Genomic DNA, 17,215 nt, shown 5'->3' with positions numbered 1-17,215 from the left:
CAGCACTCTGTGAGTTCTTGAGACAATGGGAAATAAGCATGTGAAATACAATGTTCCTTTGATCAGTTTCAATGTATTTTTAATTGATATCCTTGTCTTCAAGCTTATTTTTCCTTTTATAATTTCTTTTTCTTAAGTGGCAGTCTGTCATTTTCTTCAGCTATTATTTTCTCCTCAGTAATCAGTGTTATTGTCTATAAGACAAAAAAATTGTTTTTTGATTCAAATTTCTTATTTCAGTTTTGAAGAGGTAATGTTTAAAAAGGGCATCTTCTGACCCCCTAAAGCACTAATCCCCTGGCATTCTCCATTTGTCATATGTTGTGGTTGATGGCCCAGTCCAAAAATGAGCTCTTTTCAATAAGCCCCAGGAGGAAGATGCTTCTAGTTCCATGTAATGAGTGGCTTGTTTTTGTTTTTGTTTTTGTTTGGTACTAATAAGACTTTGAGGGTACCATTTTTAAAAAAGCATGCTGTTTAAAGGAAATCCTGACACACTTAGATATAGTGAAGAAGTCTGCTTTAGGCCGGGTGCAGTGGCTCATGCTTTAATCCCTGCACTTTGGGAGGCCGAGGCGGGTGGATCATCTGAGGTCAGGAGTTCGAGGCCAGTCTGGCCAACATGATGAAACCCTATCTCTACTAAAAATACAAAGACATTAGCTGGGTGTGGTGGTGCGTGCCTGTAATCCCAACTATTCAGGAGGCTGATGCAGGAGAGTTGCTTGAACCTGGGAGGCAGAGGTTGCAGTGAGCGGAGATAGAGCCACTGCACACCAGCCTGGGCAACAAGAGCAAAACTCTGTCTAAAAGAAAAAAAAAAGAAAGAAAAAATCTGTCTTGTAGTTCTTGTTAAAAGTTAAACAGTATTATTTAGAAATAAGGAGATTTGTTAACCGAAGGGGTAATTGAATAAGAAAAGACATATATATATAAAAAAAAATTTTTTTTTTTTTGAGACAGAGTCTTGCTCTGTTGCCCAGGCTGGAGGGCAGTGGCACAATCTCAGCTCACTGCAACCTCTGCCTCTAGGGTTCAAGTGTTTCTCCTGCCTCAGCCTCCCAAGTAACTGGGATTACAGGCATTTGCCACCATACTTGGCTAATTTTTGCATTTTTTTCTTTTACTTTTTCTTTTTTTTACTAGAGATGGGGTTTCACCATGTTGGCCAGGCTGGTCTTCAGCTCTTGACCTCAGGTGATCCACCTGCTTTGGCTTCCCAAAGTTCTGGGATTACAGATGTGAGCCACCATGCCCGGCCAGAAAAAGGTAATTTCTTTTTTTTGCTTTGCCCCTCTCTGATGCCATAGAGTTGGGGTCATTCGATACGATTTAGAGGTAAAGGTGAGTCCACACATGTATGCCACAGCATCAAGAATAAGTGGAGGGAGAACATTGCAGGCATTTATTATTTAATTCAACTTTATTTTAACTTCTATGGATTGTGAAAAAGTCTAGTTGGGCCAACAAGCCAATTTTCATTTCCCCCCAAATTCCGAAGCAGAAAAAGAGTTAAAAAAAAAAAAAAACTTTAATAATATTAAAATTAAACCAATAGACTTTATTTTAAATAAAAACAACTTATTTAAAATGTATCACTCACAGCTTCCTGGATTATCAGCCCACCTATCCTCTCTGCCTTCCTTTCTGTCTTCCTGGCTCCCTTCCTCCTTTCTCTCTTTTATTCCTTCCTCCCTCCTCTCTCCCATCGCTATCTTCTGTAAATTTTTATTGAGGTCTTTGGGATGCAAAGAATAAAAGGCATGGTCTCTGCCTTGAAGAAGCTTATGGAGTGACAGATTTGCAAACATTTACAATACTATGTGATAGTTAATAAAATGGAGGTAGATACAAAATGCAGTGAGAATATGATGGCATCTGAGTAAGTCAGGAATTTAAAGGGAGCATAGATATTTGCAAGGTGAATGAGTTTGGGGAACATTTTGGCAAAGGGAGTAGCATGTGGTGAAGGAGTCTATGTACTAGGTAGACTTTTTTTTCTCATTGGATTAAGGAAATGTCTATATCATAGCCCAGAAGACGAAGCTACTATTCATCTCAGATGTTTCATAAACTTCAAAGATGAAATTTATGCCATAATAAAGTACCTTTATATATATAATTTCTTGGATTTATAAGTGCTTTTATAAAGTTGCCATTTTATGTGGTGTTTGACTCACAAGAGATGCTGCTTTTCTCGTACTCTTCCTGCATCCAAGGACTAGCGCCCAACCCACAAGAACTAAGTGTATTGAATTTCGGTGGGTAATAAAGGGTTCTACTGTGGCCTGTTGAATACTTAATGACAAAATCCAATTTTTAGGTTTAAAACGAGTCTCTAATTGTATTTTTAGCAATATCCTTGTTTTCAGCTTTATTGAGGTATAATTGACACATAAAATTGTATCTACTTAAAGTGCACAACATGTTGATTTGATTGTAAAAAGCAACAGCGCATTCTGGGTGGCAAACTCGATTTTAAGTGTTTATCAAATAGCGAATGCTTTTATGATAAATATATTGTGATAAAATGTGATTGTGTCTTTAAAAAAATCTGGTAACATAAGAAAATCCCTCCCCTCAACTGGTTTTAGAGCACACAAGTACCTTGCTAATTTACAAATCTGTTCTCCCTTGTAAGACGTGCTAAGTCTTCGTATTTTCTTCTTCCCCTCTCTAGCATACATTCCTACTCCAATCTACTTTGGAGCAGTCATTGACACCACCTGCATGCTCTGGCAACAGGAGTGTGGAGTGCAGGGTTCTTGCTGGGAGTACAACGTGACGTCGTTTCGTTTTGTGTATTTTGGTTTGGCGGCCGGCCTCAAATTCGTAGGCTTTATTTTTATTTTTCTGGCCTGGTACTCCATAAAATACAAGGAGGATGGACTCCAGAGGCGGAGGTGGAGAGAATTCCCCCTGAGCACCGTGAGTGAGAGAGTGGGCCACCCCGACAGTGCCCGGACTAGATCTTGCCCAGCTTTCAGCACCCAGGGAGAATTCCACGAAGAGACTGGTCTGCAAAAAGGGATCCAGTGCGCAGCACAGACCTACCCGGGGCCCTTCCCAGAAGCAATAAGTTCCTCTGCGGACCCGGGGCTGGAAGAGAGCCCAGCTGCCCTGGAGCCGCCCTCCTGAAGCTTGAAAATGGAAGAATTTAGTTTTGTTGGTTGAGTTGAAAATGGCGACTTGAGAAACAACCGTGCCTTCTTTTCTTTATTTCTTTTTTTAACCTCTGCAGACACAATCCTCAAACCAACAAAACTCAGTATACACAGCCGCTATTCATTGAGGGCTGGATACCTCAACAAGACTGAGAGCCTTTCCCCGCTTCTCTCCAAGAAGGAGACATTCAGCTAGATTTGTTCCCATTTCCGTTGTGTTAATTTAAAGCTCATGCTCCCCTACGGTATAGGCTGAGGTACACGGTTAGCAAAATCATGGGAAGGGGAATGGCGGTGCATATCATTAACTAACACTCCAAACAAAGGTGAGCTTGCCCAGGACTTGGCATTTCCAAATCAAAGTTTTTAGATATGAACACCTACTGTGAGTTCTGCTACAAAGCACAAATGACTTTGTCTCAACTATGCAATTTGATTGGAAAAATGTATGTGCAGCATGTTACGTTTACTTTCACAGAATAAAGCAGATATGTTTCTGAAAAGGGGAAGCCGAACTTTCCATCCAGTACTGTTAATAGCATTTTAAGCCATAGCAGAGTTATAAATCAGGTAGAATTTGTCAAATGCTTCAAAGGAACCATAGGCATAGTGTGATAGAAGGAACAGCTACTTCAGGTCAGAGGACACATTCTCTTTTAGTCTGCCTGCCCCATCCTAAGATAAAGAGGCTCTTGAATCATAAATCTGATAGCTTAAATATCAACTCCAGTATTCTTTCTTAAGGGGCTTTAAAACTAGTGTGCTAAACAATATGGCTAGAAACTGTAATTTGAAATGCATAATAAGGAAAGAAAATGACAGCTTTCTCATCCAAGAAAATTGTTGCAGAAATTTTCTTTAGCTCTACGGGTCCTCAAAGTCACTGGGAAAAGTCCCACCTGAGTATTTTAGTTATATCTTGAAAGCACTGGCAAATCTGTGTGGTTTTCTTTTTTTCTGGACGGAAAATTGCTGTGGTTGTTCCTGAAAATGAGTACTTATATCAAGAAATCTGTGCCTGGGATATGAAAATCACTTTGAATACAGGAGGAGGGAGATCTGTGTTCTGGAACAGAATACGATCTTAAGTAATTGTTGAAAATTATGTAAAATAAACCAGTCCATCCTATTGAACCCTACCTTATCAGAGTTGGAATCGTTTTACACTACCCTTTGATTCCCTCTTACTGTAAGTTTCTGGCAGTGATTCTGAGAGAAGATTTTTCTGTTCCTAAATGCACTTTGGGTTCATTATCCATCACTCTTTTCAGTACCTCCCAGCACATCACTTTGACGTAAGCATCATACAGAATGCTTTCTACATGGCTCTTAAGATAGATGCTTCCTGACGCCGCTAACGAATTGATAGCAAGTTAGCTCATGGGTTCTGGCTGCAAGGGAGTGTAAGGGCCAAATGCTGATATAATTGTGAACTTTTTCTGCCAAGGAGCCTATGGTCATGGAGGGCTAATTAGGGAAATGTTTTTCTCTTCTGGTTTACCCTTATCCCCAGAAGAGATGTGATTGACAGACTGTTCCATGACTCAGGCTTCTGCTTTCCATCCTTGCTTGACTGCACAGGTGGAATTGTGCAAATACTCCTGGGCATAAGGCTGTTTCCCTCTCTTCCTAGGAATGACATTGGTCAAGTTGTTCTCTTGGTTGCGTGCAGTTTGCGTTAACACTATTAGACTGAACAATGTCTACAAGGGGTGGAGCTAGTGGTCTCAGGGGCTAAGGACTTCCCTCTGGCTGTTGGGTTTGGCTCTCGGGGAAGTGAGGATTCTTGCTTGGTTAAGATTGTAATTGCACTGGTAATTGTCAAACTCTGGCCAATGTGGCATATATTGGAAGTATTCAAAAAATCTTGCTGATTCAGAAAACCTTGCTGATTGACCTAGTGTCTCCTCTGGGGCCTCACGGTTCCCCTTTACCCTCTGTGGGAGAGCTTTGATCCTTTAAAGGAGAAAGTTTCCTTTGGTGTGGGAGTTAAATATATGTAGGTTGGAGAGGTGTGGTGTTTTCTTAATTTTCCTCTGATCATTAAGATACTGCATTGAGAGAACGTTGGTGGGAATGGCACTTTTTCTGGTAGCTAAGATTGCTGGACTCAGCACGGGGTAGTTAGAGAGCTCCCTTACTCCCTTTGCTGCCTTGAACAGTCATCCAGCGCGGCGATCACTGACCAGGTGCCAGGTATCTTCAGGTGTCATTTTACCTGACTGCCATCTGCCACTCCATAACATCCTTTGAGATGATTAGGCCAGAACTCAAAGAAATGTGCACCACAGTGTTAATATTGTACTTGCTCAAGTATCTGCTCCTTGTTAATAGGAGGTATTTCATTAATGTGTTGTTGGTGAATGTAGACTAAGTAGTAAAAATCATGAGAAAATAAAGCTTTGGAATATGTACCAATTAAGTGTTGTTCACGAAATACTTGGGGCTATAGTAGCATCATTGGAATATTACATAGCCAACTGAAGTGACTATTTTGTAGATGATACCATTTAATTGTATATATAGGGTCTTATATGTTTCTTAATAAATTACTCACATTACTTTATAGTCACAGCTCCTATTAGAAGTTTTAATGAAGACTCTCCATGACCTTAGGCTTCGAATTACTTGTTTTGGAAAAGGTCATCTTGTTCCTTTATAAACTGTAAATTCATATATTATTTAGCTTTAATATGCAAATACAGTATCCTTGAGTTCATCCTATTAATTTAGAAACTCCCAGGAGGTAAGATGGGTGGTTGGGGCACATTTCTTTGGTTATTTTCATTAGCATTAAGTCCTTATTCTTTATAGGCGGATTTAATTCTTGAAAATATTCAAAAGTAATTCAGAATCAAGGTGTTGGGGATGGAGAGAAAGGAGGAACAGAGAGGAAACAATTTAGCATTTGTTGAGTGTTGACAATTTGTAGAGCATTTTGTCAAGCACTTAATATATATCATCATTCATTTGGATCCTCTTAATTACCTTGCAAAGATTTGATTCTTTTTTTTTTTTTTTTGAGACAGAGTCTTGCTCTGTCATCCAGGCTGGAGTGCAGTGGCATAATCTCGGCTCACTGCAACTTCCGCTTCCTGGGTTCAAGTGAGTCTCCTGTTTCAGCCTCCTGAGGAACTGGGATTACAGGTGTGTGCCACCATACCCAGCTATTTTTTTCTGTTTTTAGTAGAGAGAGAGTTTCAGCATGTTGACCAGGCTGGTCTTGAACTCCTGACCTCAAGTGATCCACCCGTCTCTGCCTTCCAAAGTGCTGGGATTACAGGCATAAGCCACATGCCCGGCTGATTTTATTATTTTTTAAAAAACGTAAAAGAACTCATTTAGGTTTGTACAGAATGGCAAAGTCAGGATTCAGACATAGATTTCTCTCACTCCATTATTCATTTTTTACACTACACAATGCATACAATAGCTTTTGGTTAACAAAGGCAAGGTGTGACTATAAAATCGTGAGGTTAAAGCATTTCAATTTTTTGATATTTTACCGTTTCTGAAGAGTAGAGAGGTTTTTTTTGTGTAAATAAAAAAAAAAGCTGTGGAAACATCTGTAGGAAATATCACGATTTAATGTTTAACTAGATTTTCATGGTAAATGTACATTTATTTAGCTAAATGTTATATTAAAGTTATTTGTCATAACATACCTCAAATATTTATTTATAGTTCGTATTTAATACAGAACAAATCCAGTCTTCGTGTTAACATCAGGTCTCAGCAGAGTTCTGAAATGAAACATTATGAAGAAAGGTAGTTCAGATTTGTTGAATCTGAGCTTTAGGGATTTCAGGTGTATGTTTTTTTTTTTTATTTTCCTTGTTTAGAATATTAACATTTCCATTACTTTTTTGATGAATATGAGTTTTAAGATTCCTAATAAGGGTTTTAAATGAACACACACAAAATACATATCAAACCACTGATCCCGACTGTTCCCTTTAGTCACTGTGACATTGTTACCTTTAGTTGCATGCATTTGGAAATGTCAGCCTTCAGAGAAGGGGGAGTTACCTGGAGTAAGGCCTCATGGATGTCATGGCAGTCCTCCATGTTCACCAACCACCAAGAAAATTCTTCTTCGGTCCACAATTCCAGCTTCATTCTTTGGTGGACTTGGAGCCAGAAAGTTTCTTTTTGGCCCTGTTTTGTAGAAACCATGCATTTACCACGGAGAAGCTTTAGAGTTTGGATGGAGCTGAAGCATTGGTGGGAATTCCCTAGTGCACCCAGGAGCAGGAGGCAAGCCCAAGCCTCGAGTGGTAGCCAATTATATTTTGCGATTGTGTATGTATTTAAAATATCAGAGATGGCACAGCACATGAATATAACGATCGATATGTAGGTGCATACTGAGTATTCTAAGTAGCAGATAGACGCCAAAATACTGTATAATCCCAGAACTGCCTAAACTGCAGGTTTGCTAGTTCTCTGTCATACAGACCAGTAGGTAACCTTTGCACACATTTGTGTTTTCTCTTTCACAGTAAGAGAGTGCCGTGGCTGGCAGGCACAGGTAGTTACCTCGTGCACTTTATCGTTTTGTCTTTTTCTCTTCTTCATCTTTAGGGATGCTGCTGGCTGTATCTGTCCCAAACTTGTTGTTGCATTAGAATCAGATCTGTGTATGTTTGAGGAGGTTTTATTTTAAAGACTTCATTTTTACGCAGCTCTAGGAAGGGTCAAATATGACAAAAACAAAAACAAAAAACAAAAGAAACAAAACCCTCCCTAGGTGTTTGCTTTTGCAACATTAAAAAAAATGCTTTGGTGCTAAAAAGTGTTTCATGATGCATGTTCACCATTAAAAAGCGCCACTGAATTCACAGCATTTCACTGCTAAGGGGCTGCATATACTTTATCTTTGGAAATCTGAAGAATTTTCCAGAAAACAAGCATCCATTACTCTTATTTCAACAGTTACTCCATGAACTCTATGCTGCAAAAACGAAGTGTGTAAGGGGGAATACTTTTCTATGGAATACTCAGTGCTTTTGATATTTATTTTAGCAAGAATAATCAAATGCTAAAAATAATTTCAGAGAGAGGTAGAAAAAATATTTCAGATAATCTTTTCTTATATCTTCTCCAAAAAGCTTACACCCATGTAAGGTATTTTTAACATTGGGGTTTTGAAGGTGTTATCTTTTCTGATATCCTATCATTACATGTTAAAATTGAAGGAGAAAATATTATTGAAAACTAAAGTAATTGCAGGAACACATTAAACCAAAGGGGTGAATAAAAGAGGTTTAAAGTTTCCATCTAGAAATGAAAAATAAGAATCATTGGCAAGACTAGTACCAATTACTGGCAATTGGTAATTGATAATTGGTAAGAGTAGTACCAAATAATGGGCATTTTTCTTAAAATACACACCTCTACCCCAAACCCCAAATGTTAATTTAGAATCATGAAACAGGCAGGTCAGGCGCTGACCCTTTTGTTTAAGGAAATGTAATACTGTGTCAACTAAACTGGCATTAGGTTCTTAGTGGAGCGTGTGTTCTCTGTGTGTGTGTGTGTGTTTTGTGTAGAAGTGTGTTTGTGATGAAAGGCTGTTTTGCATTGTTGCATAAAGAAGTTTGATTTTGTGATTTTTAAAATGATATTTATTTGGAGACTTCTTAGGGTAATTTAAAAGATGTATAATTTCCATATGTTTAATGAAATCTATTGTCGATGTACTAATAAATCTTGGTTTACAGCATCTTGAATACTTGATTATTGAAAATTAAGAAAAAAGTTAAAAATGAATAAAGTGTGTTGGACTGAAACGAAATTGTTTCTAGAACTTTGTTGTTTGAAGAGATGAAGCATTGAGATTGATGCAATTGTCCACCCCGCCTACAAAATTAACTCCGTACCTAACTGTTAACTCTACCTTGAAGCAGAATGTTCTATGTGTAAAGTTTTAGGAGTATAGTTTTAAGAGCCATAGCATATTTTTTTAAATTGAGTCTCCAAAGGTAATAATTTTAAGTAATTCATCACTTATGTATTCAAAACTGACTTTCAGAACACAGAGCTATGTACCTTGAATGTGATTTGTTAAATTATACTTAAATAACATATTAACCCTCAAATCTCAATGGCTTCATAACACACGGGTCTGTTTCTCATTCACTCACATATCTATTAAGGCTCTGTTCCACACAGTCTTTCAGGGATCCAGGCTGACAGAGGCTCCACCATCTTGAAGTGACACCATCTGGAACTTTCAGGGTTAATCTTGGTTGCTGGGGCAAGGAAAGGAAATGCCCAGAGAATGGCAAAAGAGCTTTTCTCTTTCTCAGCCTGGAAGTGCCATATGTCTATTCTCCCCTTTCGTTGGCCCTAACTAGTCTCATGGCTCTGCCTAACAGCCTGAGATCCTGAAAATACAGAGGAGTAAATGGTAATTCAGTGGGTATAATTCTTTGCCACATGATTGACTTTGATAGGTTAAGAATAATTTCCAAAGAAGTCCAACTCCTTATTCCAAAAACTGGAATAATTTCCAAAGGTGTGAATATCAAAACTTGGTCAACAAAGCACTGAAAAGCTCTCTTCCTCCTATCTCCTAGTTTGCTACTGAATAGCAAACTAATCATTCATTGCTAAAGTGGCCCAGACGCCACTGCTCTGAGACAAGAGTAAGAAACTTGCACACATACTCCTGAACTTAAAAGTTAAGTTAAAAAGAAAGAAGAACTTGAGCTCAGACCCACTTAGGGAGAAAAAACCCCCTGGATCTGGAGGCCTCTCCTGACTAGCAGTGGAGTTTTCTAAACACAGTGGCATCTAAAACTTTGGGGTGAGAGGTGGAAGGAGATAAGGGAGTCATAACTCACGGAATGAAGCATGAGGTGGGTGTATTTAGAATCCTGCCTTGACCACTTTGTAGGTGGGAAGCAGCGTAACTGATTTCCACTTTTCATTCCCTCATCCCACTGCTCACCTAAAGGGCAGCAGTGGTCTAAGCTACATGAGTTATTGGGGGAGGGGATATAGGTGTTAGTGCTGACTTCCCCCCATGGCTTTCTGCATTCACCAAGGCGGCCTTTTAGGCAAAGAGCAAGTAGTAACCCCTGCCTGAATCTACCATCTTCTGCTCAATTATGTGTGCGTAAGTTAGGCAAAAGGATTTCTGCTAAATTTCTTAAATTTCCCACACTTTCAGCATATAGGTAGATCTGTGTTCGGTATTGGGCTTTTTAAACAGGCACATTAGAAAACGTTTCTTTTTAAGAAATGAGGAGAGGGAAAGGTTTTGAACATGGTCACTTGTCTTCCTTGCTTTAGCACCAGACTTGGTACACAATCTTGGTGTTTTAAGAGCTGTTAAAAAGCATACAGTTCCACTCTTCTTTGCAAAATTGCCAGCTAGGCAGAGATGGCCTCTGTTGCTTTAGTGTATGGGAGCTAAAAAACATTTTTAATTGCACAAAGACTTTGGAAAGCAGGGAGATCGATATTCAGTGCTCACTTTCGAATTGAAACGTCAAAGTTTGAGGCAGTTCCAATTTAAAATACAAACATAAATCAGAAGTAAGCAAAAACTGTTCTTTCGCCTGCTGGAATGGCTAAGATCCTAAGCACTGAAGAAAGGGTAAGCCTGCCATCGTGGATCAAGTTGTTCTAGCTGTGTTCTTGTCAACATGGTAGCGCTGCTGCTTTAGAAATCAAAGTAGCCGCTTTGCAGGGGTAGGTCCTGGAGCCAAAGCAAAGATGTCTTTAGTTGAACTAGACTGCCACCTAGTGGTCATTTTGGAAAACACACGCTAATCTCGTGTCTTCTGGTTCCTGGGCTTGACGGGGTGATACTCTTAGTGATGGGGAAACAGATGAGGCGGACAGGGTCGGTCCATGACCCCTCTCCTGCTGAAACTTACTAGAGGTTGGGTTGGTTCCTCTCCAGTTCTGAGTCATCCGCCCTGTTGGGGCTGGAAAGTGGGGAAACGTCGGGGAAGGAATGGGGAGGTCGGTGGTGGATGCAGATTCAGGACCTGAGTCTCGGAAGAAGGCCCACTGATGTGAGGACATTTAGAAAGAAAGCAATACCTTCGCCAGCTGAAGAGTGAGGTAGTGCGGATTCCTTTGTCCCCTTTCTGTAGTGCTTCCCCCAACATGAGGGGTCAGGGATTCTGTAGTCTCAACAGAGAAAATTTGATTTTTAAAAGTCGTTCTCTCTACTTACTTCACACAGCAGTGGGGTCACTACAAGACCCAAGGTACTGTGCTGGCAACGTGCTCAGTGTCAACAGCACCACTGAGGGAAAGGTGAGTTAACTAGACCACAACCAACGATGGTCACATGAGGGTCAGTTTCTTGGTCAGCAGTGGGGAAGGGGGAGGTGATAAGTGTGGCCAGTGATTGTTCTTCCATTGGCCGCACACTTGGTACAACATCAGCATTTTCTTACTGGGGGGAGAGTGTCAAGTAGGGGAGATAGTAGTTCCAGGGGTCGGCGAGTCCAGGAAAGTGTACACAAAAGGAAAAGCTAAATTTCGAACTGATATGGGAATTAAAGGATGGACAAGATTTCTCCAGGTTGAGGTGGGGCTAGGGGTAGATATTATAAACAGGAGGGGAGATGAGAAGTGAAAGCTCTGGCCTGGGAAGGCGGCGCTAACCCAGGAGCAGCTGAGAGAGAGGTGAGGCGGGGCGAGAGCCGCAGCAGGAGCGGGAGTGGGAGCAGGAGCTGGGTGGGAGGCTGGGGCTTCTTGTGGCTTAGAGTCCAGAACACGGCGGGCATTGGGAAGCACTGAAGGCTTCTGAGAGGAGGCTGAGATCTGAGCCAAGGCGGTGGAAGACTCCCCAGGCAGTGAGTGTGGGAATGTGCCGGGAGCTGGGAGAGGCAGGAGGTGGGAAAGGGGCTTGGGGACTATCGCAGCTTTCACAGCAGCTTCTATGAACCCTGGGGGCGTAAAAGCCCCAGCTGGTAGGGCATAGTCAGGTATTAATTGCCGTAATGAGTACTTACTTTAATTATCAACTGAAGATCTTGGTTTTCTGTTAAATACATTTCAGAAATATCAGGCAGAATTGGACTAATTTGGGGAATGGAGGGTTTTAAAAGAGCTCTGAAAAATAAGTATTTAAAATACTTAAAAAAAAAAAAGCCAACATATTGAGATATATTTGGCAAACGGATGGAATATAAAGTATTCCTTCCTTGTCTCTGAAGCAAAGAACTGCACATGCTGCCGATCACAGGTTTGTTTGGTTATTTTTTAAAGGCAGGGAGGGTCTCAGAAATAATCTCATTTGGGTAGGGACCATTGGTTTTCGTCTCGCACGCCAATACTTATACAACAGCAGAGCTGGCTGGAGAAGTAGTTGGCTGTGTTGAGAAGGCCTGTAAGGCCACAAATGCTCTAGCTTAGTGGATGAGCATCCCATTGGATTAGCAATGTCTTCCTGGGGATATTTTGGGAAAAGAAGTCACACATGCTATGTATTTGCCATCCTTGACCCAAATGTCTTATTTTGCAGTCGAGAAAGCTGTTTTAGAGAGGTTTGTGTGACTTTTCCAAGCTAACAGAAACAGTAAAAAGTAGCATTTGAAGTTAACTTGGGTCTTGCTGTGTTTCATGTTCACAGTTCTTTCCACTAGTCCTTGCAGATGGGGCCCCACGATGCCCTCTCTTCCCCGTTCTGGTAAGTGTGTGTGTGTGGGGGGGGGGGGGGGGGGGGGGGGTACATGCTTGTGTGCCTCACACACACTGGTATATATGCATATGAGTTTAAATGGAGAAAATGGAGAGGCCTGGCCTCTGAGAGATCTCTTCCTCTTTTACGTCTAGGGAAGTCACTTGGCTCTTCTGAGCCTCAGCTTCCTTGCAGATCAAATGAGGCTAGGTGGGCAGCCAATCTCTAAGGGCCTTTCAAGATCCGATAAACAGCTCTGGGAGACACGCAGTCTCTCTCATGTCCTTGCCACGTAGTAGGTACTCCATACGCAGCTATTGAATGGAAAATGAATTTTTCTCCAGGATGGTAATATTTGACTCAGGTACATTTTACAGAAGGGAGCAAGGAGCAAGGCACCAAGACGCACCTTTGGACCATAATGCTATTATCTTAGGCTCTGTTCTCTTGATGAAAACTTGGTTTCCTTTATTATCCAAGGGCTGGATTGGTAGGTCCCCGACCCTGTGCTTTCTTTTTTTTTCTTCTTCTTTTTTTGTAACCTTCTGATCTCTGGACATTTCACAGATTTTTAGCCCCTCAACCTGAAGGCTAAATTTCTTCAGGAGATTTGGAACAGATAGAAGGAAGCATATGGAATTTGTGTATCAGAAAACTTGAGATCTTGAAAGGTGTTTAAGTATCCACCCAAGTTCATGGTTCCTGAAGAACCCACACGGCCTTCGGTGAGTCTGTTCCCTTGGTTTTGAAAAATTCCATTTTACTGCCCAGAATCATTTTTGGTTCTGCCTGGACCTAATTTGCAGGGCCCCTGTGGAAAATGAAAATGTAGGGCCTCTTGTTAAAAAATTATTAAGAATTTCAAGGTGATGACATCAGAGCATTAAACCAAGTGCTGGGCCTTTGTGACCATCTAGGTTGCCTGCCGGGAAAGCTACCTCAGTGCTGCCTCTGCTGCCTCCCCCAAGACAGCAATGAAGTAAATTCATGGTGAAGTCATTAATCTGAGAATGTTCTGTAATACACTGACTTCAGCTCAGTTTTATAAGTTTGGCTAATATTCAATCATATAAATAGAGATCAGGACTCAATTTTACTTGCAAGGAATGGGTGTACCACAAAAACTTGGTTAAGTTCATTTCTCTGAAACAGAAAAAGTTTAAACACCTTTTATTTGAAGAAATATTGCTTCTAGACTTTCCTGAAGCCAGAATTGTTCTATAAAAGTATCACGGAATATTATACATGATTAAAAAACACAGTATGCTTCCTAATAACTTGAAATCTTTTTACAAATCACATTATTCATGATCATAAATATGTTCTGTCATCCCACCGATGATACACACATCAGGTAAGCAGCTAATTTGAGCATATGTACAGAGTCTATGATAAAGATTTAAAGTTACCAAAAAGATTCAACTATAACATATTAAATTTTTTTTCAAAGAGTTTACCATAAACACTTAAAGAAAACAAAATTTATCTAAGCACTTGAATTATCTAAAAATAAGAAGAAAACCTCTCTTAGGGTAAGCAAAAACACATCTTCTTGGGAAGGTGAATAGGAATAGGAGGGTACTGATGACTCAGTGAGGTAATCCTTTAGCTGGTATTTAAAAATCTAATACACGACAAGAATATTTTCAAGAATACAGATTTTCGAAAGCAATTTTGAACTATGTCTTTAAACGATATCAGAACTTGGTGAAGGCCTTACAAATAATCATAGAACACAAGGTTAAGAAATTAACTTCCCTTGTGGTATGTTGAAATTGTAGCACATTCATGATTTTATTTTATTGAGAAGTTCCTGGTGTAAATTCAAAACTAACCATATTTTGTCAACATTTAAGCTTCTTAGCCATGCCAAGAAAACCAAATAAAGATGAAAATAAAAGGTCTTTAGATCTTTTTCTCCTGTCAAGAAAATAACCCAAAATATAGCAATCTTAAAGGTATGATGTATGATGAACGCTTTGAGGCTAGGCACAGAGAGAGCAGGCAATCTTCATTTTGTTTACTTATTTATTTATTTTCACCACCAACATTATTAGCCATGCCTTTCTGCTAATCGATTTTAGCAAGTCAAGGTAAAACACATGCAACATTTTCTGGCAAAAGTTTAATGTCAAACAATATGTGATCCATACTGTGTGTCATCCTTGGGGGTTTATTTGACTTTGTCACAATGACAGCCAACAGTGAGACTGAGAAGCCTGTACAAATAAAAAATAAGACTAATCAAATAGACATGGCATTTTAATCTCAAAGTGCAAAATCATCGAACTGAAAATGACGGCATTGAAAAATTCCAGTGGTTAAAAATGAATCAAAACTTCATTACGCAGGCAGTGGAAGTGTGTTGAAAGATTTACCAGGGGTGTCAAGTTTTAGACACTCAGAAAGGCACCATTCTAGCCATCTTGACTGGATAACATGTATATACTTACGTCCCTACGATATTCAAAAGATAATACTGTTTCAGTATAAAACAAACAAACAAGTAAGAAATCAAAACCAAACCAACCAAAATATCCCCAGCCTTTCTTTCTACTCTTGGCAGATAGTAAATGATAACGATGAGTCTCCGTGTGCACACTGCTCGCTCACATGCTCACCAGCTTCTACTGCACAAAGGTACTCAGGGTAGCTTGGAATGTTGGTGGCTAGGATTACCTTTATTAGTTTACAAATAAAAAAGTTAAAAAGAAATACTGTGTTTAGGGTAAGATAACAATTTCATCTAATCAGAGGAGAGTGAAGAGGAGGCGCTGCCTTCTAGGTGCTGTGACTTCTCCTTTTCGTGATTCTTCTCCACCTTGGTCGACATCTTCCCCATTGTGCTGGAATTACTTGGGTGTTCTGCAGTGGCCATGGTGAACATTTGATGAACTGAAATTCCATCGGAATGCACGGGAAGATACAGCTGATCTTCCAAAACGTCCTCTCCAGGACCACCATCCTGGGGAAGTTCTTTCGGGTGCCTGCGAATGGGCTGCAGCCTGGGGCTGGGCCTCAGCTCAAGCTCTGTCATGCCATCGCCACTGAAATCGGTTTCCAGATGATTGGTCCCTTCATGTCCCATCCATTTTTCAGTTTTTCTCCAGTGTTCAGAATTCAAACGATTAACTTCTGGAATGTCGTTGTTCCATTCAGGTTTACTCTCTGGACTTAATGTTGGTCGGTTCAAATGCAGGGTTCGAAGGTCGGCTGGCAAGGTCAAATGAGGTGTTTTCCCAACCGTATGCCTTGGGTCTTCATCTGAGTCAGCAGAGGCCATCTCCACTGACACAGAGCGCTCGGCAGAGACACCCAGGAACCCATCACTTTGAGCAGTTTGAGTCTTATTTGTTTTATTTTGCTCATAGTGACTCTTCAGCAGTGCAAATACTCTATCTACATCCTTCAAGTAATTAGTCCAGTCCACCAGACTAAGTCTGTAGTTTTGTCTGTACTCATAGATGTTTTCTTTCACACTGTGTAGCTCTTCTAGGCCTTGCCAGTTGATGTCTGCAGTGAGACGAGGCTGCTTAACCTTCCCATCCATCCCATAACTGTCCTCTGTGAAAAGAGAGAAGAAAGTGAATCATTAGTGGAGAAAAGATTTTCTACTTATCTGGACAAGCAACTTACATTGTTTTTCCAGAGTTAATCAATGAAAAATATGACACTCAAAAGCATTTTCCCCTAGTCATTTGTTATCACAGAGTGGCCTTAGGTTACAAGTGATTAAACAACAGAAAATTGGGGGGGTGGGGGTGGGGAAGATCACATTCGTGAAAACATCTATGACTAAACATGGTGCTGAAAATGGCACTGTCCTTTCAGCCGGGGGATTTGGGCTTCACTCCTGGCCCCACTCAAATCAACTTTGCAACAAGAAGAGCATGTGAGTGAGTCCCTCTGAGTCTTGCTCCCTCATCTGTCAAGTGTAGAAATAATTGTATGATAAAATCATCACTACTTATAAGGTTGCTGGGTGAATGACAAATTTGAAAGTATTTGAATGTAATAGGCAATGCTTAGTATGATATTTTTATTTTATATTCCCTGACACTCAGTATAAATGCAAATCTGAATGCAATTGCAGAGTTCTTCAAATCAAATGCCCGGATTTATTTCTTTGATTGTTGTTTTTGCCCTGAAAGTTCTATGTCCTAGATAAATGTGTGCCTCAGATAACTGAATGGCTTTCTCATATGCAAAGAAGGCACCAGCTTTCTCTCTCTCAGATCTTTCTGCATCTCCAGGATGACTGTAGCCCTGCAGAAAACAACACTTGTTCTCTAGTTGTGCCTAAGTACCATTTGGAAAGAGGTGGCCTAGATGAGTGCAATGACCACCCATAAAGCCACACAGACCAGTAAGAAGAATAAGCAAAACTACACCAAACCCACAA

At 40.3% G+C, this 17,215-nt stretch overlaps 2 protein-coding genes across 11 annotated transcripts in view; one reads left to right on the top strand and one right to left on the bottom strand.

Annotated features, from left to right (window-relative positions):
* SLCO5A1 (solute carrier organic anion transporter family member 5A1) overlaps positions 1-8,956 on the top strand; it is a 161,992-nt gene extending 153,036 nt beyond the window's left edge. For all 3 annotated transcript variants that reach the window (XM_009213168.4, XM_003902846.4, XM_021942411.2), the window contains one exon: positions 2,681-8,956. In XM_009213168.4, coding sequence (XP_009211432.1) covers positions 2,681-3,138 — 458 coding nt within the window. In that variant the 3' untranslated portion in view covers positions 3,139-8,956. The remainder of the gene's footprint in view (positions 1-2,680) is intronic.
* A 5,011-nt stretch (positions 8,957-13,967) lies between these two features.
* Positions 13,968-17,215, bottom strand: part of SULF1 (sulfatase 1) — a 193,190-nt gene continuing 189,942 nt past the window's right edge. For 6 of the 8 annotated variants that reach the window (XM_009213161.4, XM_009213164.4, XM_009213160.4 and 3 more), the window contains one exon: positions 13,968-16,377. In XM_009213161.4, the coding sequence (XP_009211425.2) occupies positions 15,560-16,377 (818 nt within the window). In that variant the 3' untranslated portion in view covers positions 13,968-15,559. The remainder of the gene's footprint in view (positions 16,378-17,215) is intronic. The other 2 variants (XM_003902844.4, XM_003902842.4) reach the window with 1 other exon arrangement.

The sequence above is a fragment of the Papio anubis genome, chromosome 8, assembly GCF_008728515.1.
Source record: "Papio anubis isolate 15944 chromosome 8, Panubis1.0, whole genome shotgun sequence".
Classification (NCBI taxonomy): domain Eukaryota; kingdom Metazoa; phylum Chordata; class Mammalia; order Primates; family Cercopithecidae; genus Papio; species Papio anubis.
Note: the sequence above shows the minus strand (reverse complement) of the source record. Positions and strands in the feature narration are given on the sequence as shown.